This window comes from Heliconius melpomene, chromosome 11, assembly GCF_056956725.1.
Source record: "Heliconius melpomene rosina isolate 202511_hmr_F chromosome 11, ASM5695672v1, whole genome shotgun sequence".
NCBI classification, from domain to species: domain Eukaryota; kingdom Metazoa; phylum Arthropoda; class Insecta; order Lepidoptera; family Nymphalidae; genus Heliconius; species Heliconius melpomene.
In genome coordinates, this window is record NC_140399.1 from 10,712,822 (window position 1) to 10,716,881 (window position 4,060).

The 4,060-nt window shown below is 30.2% G+C and overlaps 1 protein-coding gene across 1 annotated transcript; it reads right to left on the minus strand.

Moving 5' to 3' along the window:
• Window positions 1-751: 751 nt before the first annotated feature.
• RpS23 (ribosomal protein S23) lies at window positions 752-3,485 on the minus strand. The gene is made up of 5 exons (XM_085193039.1): window positions 3,330-3,485; window positions 2,820-2,979; window positions 2,177-2,375; window positions 1,191-1,279; window positions 752-831 (listed from the first exon to the last, which is right to left on the minus strand). Exons 1-4 carry the CDS (start codon window positions 3,331-3,333, stop codon window positions 1,211-1,213), a joined length of 432 nt encoding a protein of 143 aa, XP_085049165.1. The 5' UTR covers window positions 3,334-3,485; the 3' UTR covers window positions 752-831; window positions 1,191-1,210.
• Between the last annotated feature and the right edge of the window lie 575 nt (window positions 3,486-4,060).

Consider the following 4,060-nt stretch of genomic DNA (forward strand, 5'->3'; position numbering starts at 1 on the left):
TTTTAGTTAATTTTTTCCGCTTAGTTTTGTACCGGAAAAATAATGTATTTTAATAACATCGGAAATTCCTGTTATTTTGAAATTTATTTTTGTTAGTGTTTTATATATTTTATAACGTTATAAGTACAGGACTTGAATTTTAAAATATGAATTATTCTTAAAGTAAAATGACTTCAAATACATAGATATATTGTAAGTTAAAATATTTATTAAAAAATAATATTCTATCAATAACATCCATTGCGTCGTTTTCTTTAACAAAGAAATGTTATCTGTTAACTTTTTTAAAGGAGAAAGCATGTTAAAATGTATGCGTGATTAACACGCGATGTCACGTGATATAAAACAGAAAATTACATTAACGTCAGTTTGTTAGCATTTACTTTCAAGTTAGCAAAATACTCATTTTCAATGAAATGGCTTCAGACTCTTAACATAAAATAAATTTATTCTCTGCCTAATAATATTTTGCATTATCTTAGAACTTAAAATTTCCAATCTATTTTTAATCAGTTCTTAGAATTAAGATAAATAAAACATCAAGTGACATTTAGTGATTAGACACTTGGTGCAATGTTTCTGGACATATTTCTAAACAGTATATATTAACATATGTTAACTTTGTTCACTTAGAATAATTTTACTCAAGTTCCATTCAAAGAATGTATAAAGTTAGTAAAAAACATATTTAAACTTAGTTCTAAATTTAAAAAACAATGTTTAGGGAAGAAGAATAAATAAAAAGCATGACTTGGCATACACAATTTACTGCATACTTAATTTTTTCATTTTTGAAAAGTTACACTTAAAACGACAACTCCCTCAGCAGCACTGGAACAAGGAAAAACAATATTGAAATTTATTTTTATTTTTAGGATAAAATATTGAAATTAAGAGTGTAATCAGAAGAATCAAAACGTCATGGCATTCAGCAGTAGCAAATAAATTGTCTTTGCATCATTTAAAAACTTTGGCAAAGTAATTTTAAAACTCTATTTTTATAAATATGTAGGTATTTTTATAAAAAAAAATGTTTTGCATAATAAAATTTACTAATAAATTGAACACCTTTTTAGTAAACCTTGAATCAAATATGGTTTAAAAAAATGTTTAATATATGTTTGTCAGTTTGACAAGACATAAAAATATAGAAACAGATAGAAACAAAAAAATAAAAGACATTTATTTACCTTATCACAATGAAGTAGATCTATGATCTAGGTCTTTCCTTCTTTTCTTTGTACAGCGCAAGGAGTGATACGTTAGCCACTTTTACCACCTGCAACAATCAAAATTGTTAATATTTCAAACAAACAACATATATGAAAGTAAATTTATTAAAAGTCAGTTAAACATCAACATCATAATGGTCAGAGTAGCAAATACTCTCATATTGTGAGACACATCATTTAAGTACAAGTTTACTGACTGCCAATTTCTGCTCTGAAGCTAAACAAATGCATAATTTAGAAAAACACTAAATTGAATCCTAACTAAAACACAACAATATCAATGACATGCCATGACATGGTAAGACCTAGTGTTAAGACACTTCTGTAATATTTCATGACATTGTGTGTTAAAGAACAGAACTTACATGATGCAAATCATCTATTCAATTTTAGTTTTAAAAACAAACTCGCACATTTGCATAATAGACCAAATATTAATAATTAAGTCATATTCTTTAAATTCACAAGAATTAATGAAAATATCAATTTCTACTATTTTTCTTACATAAGCATTAAGTAGTAACAAGAAATTAACACAAAATATATTCTGCCAGTCGCATGTGCCAATATAGCACACATGGCTCTCCTATGTATACTAATAAATAATATATTAGTGCATTGCCATTATATTTATGTAATTTTATATATTATTAAGGCCTCTTAGATACAGGCAGATAAATGACTATTAGAGTATTATCTTTCTAATATTTTCTAGAACAAATATTTATTTTTTTTACCAAAAAAGTAATACACATACATGTTTTAACCAATAAAACATTTTTAATGAAATCATATTCCCTAATTTATGATTTTGGTAATTTTATGAATAGTAAACATATCAATGTAATAGAAAATTCACGATTTGATAACAAATTTAGTGTCATTAAAACTTATCACAAACAAAATACGTACTTTTATATAGAAATATTAGGGGAAACACCCACCTTAAATCTGACTCCAGGAATATCACCAACGGCGTGACCCTTCCTACCGAAACCCGCGACTAGCACTTCGTCGTTCTCCTCGATGTGGTTGAGACAACCGTCGCGGGGCACGAAGGCGGTCACCTTCTTGCCGTTCTTGATCAGTTGAACACGCACGCACTTCCGGATAGCGGAGTTGGGCTGCTTGGCTTCTACGCCACTGCATATATGAAAAGCTAAGTTAATATTTACAGTATAACGCCCAAGCCAAATTAAGTAGAAGAAAAATCTACAAATGTAAATAAGTAAATGATGCGCAGTTTATACTGAATAAACACCATGCTTACTTTTATACGAAGTTCATTGACCCACATGGAGTACGCGCGCAGAGTAGTGATCGATGAGACGCGACGCAGCCACTCGCAGTATTATCCTGTGATTGTAACTAACAAATTCACAGGAATAATATCGCGTGTGGACGCGACGCTGAGTTACTGTGGTCCCTCGTAGTAGACTGCCGCCGAGATACATACTTCTCTTATTAAACACAACTTTACACAATGTTTGTGGACACTTATCAAGAGCACTATAACACAATCTATATTACAATTTTCACACAATTTAAAACACGATATCAATGAAACTCAAACGTACTTCAACTTACACTTTCTCCAGGACGATGCCCTTAGCGTGAGATGCACCACCGAAGGGGTTAGCCTTCCACCTTGTGCCCATGTGGGCTTTTTTGTACTCCTTGTCCGCCCATCGCTGTTCGCGGCGATGGTTCACGTGCTTACGCGCCGTGCGTATACCACGGGGTTTACCTGAAAGTATAAGTCGCCGGTTATCACTTATGATCATAGAAGGCAACGAAATCGATACACTACACTGTTTACGCGATGTTATGAATGGCGATTGTTTTATCGTACCTCATAACCATCGAAAAGTAATTGGGATGGAAATAGATTTACAAGTAGACCACGAGAAAAACATGTCTGCGCCATGGCCGACACAGAGGCGTGCAGTTAAACACTCGTTTATTTAAAATTTTACGGGAAAAAAATATATCTTATAACACTTTCACATCGCTATGGTAATAAATTCACTTCGTGAGCACAAATTAATAGCAAATAACTTAAAAAGACTAATTAATTTTCACAAAACTACTCCTTACCCATTTGGATAGCGCAACACCAAACGGCTACGGATGGGAAAAGAAATAATATCTGGCCAACTTATGCTTCGAAATCTACAATAGTACCAACTACAGAAAATTAAACTAATGTTGCCAGTATAATGTTTTACTCTGTACCACTTCTGTAAATGAAAATTTTAGGTTCAGTGAACTACAGTATTATGGTTACTGTATATTTTTTGCACTAACAGCAAATAATGCGATAAAAATTTTAAGCCGTATATATTACTGATACTGGTTGATTTAAGCAAATTATGCAAACTCTCTAAAGTATTTAAATACCATACCGAGTAAAATCTATTATGGAAGTTTATGTTCGTTAAGTGTTATAATGTATTATACCATAAATCATATGAAGTATTTGTCTCCACAAGAAAACTGATAGAAAAATGTATAAAAACAATCAACTATTATAGATTTTTTATTCTTTTATATTTACGAATCTTCAACATAGACATAGTAGGTTAGACAAAAAATCAATAATTATATTCTATTGTGTTTTATTTAAGAAAATTTATAAAAATATGTAAAAAGAACTATTCATTTTATTTAATTCAAATTATAAAATGATTTGTAATTATAATTTTTTTTATACCTTTTTTGTTTTTATCTTGTTATGTTGTTATTATTATGATTTTTATTCTTTTTTTTGTTCATTCGCAATTGCTTTTTCTGCTGTTGCTACATCGCCAAATAAGAATATGGAATTA

Coding starts and splice junctions, on each gene's coding strand:
- RpS23 (XM_085193039.1), bottom strand. Junction 2,376..2,819: donor GGCATCGTCCTGGAGAAAGT/GTAAGTTGAAGT, acceptor TCATATATGCAG/TGGCGTAGAAGCCAAGCAGC. Junction 1,280..2,176: donor TTCCTGGAGTCAGATTTAAG/GTGGGTGTTTCC, acceptor TGATTGTTGCAG/GTGGTAAAAGTGGCTAACGT.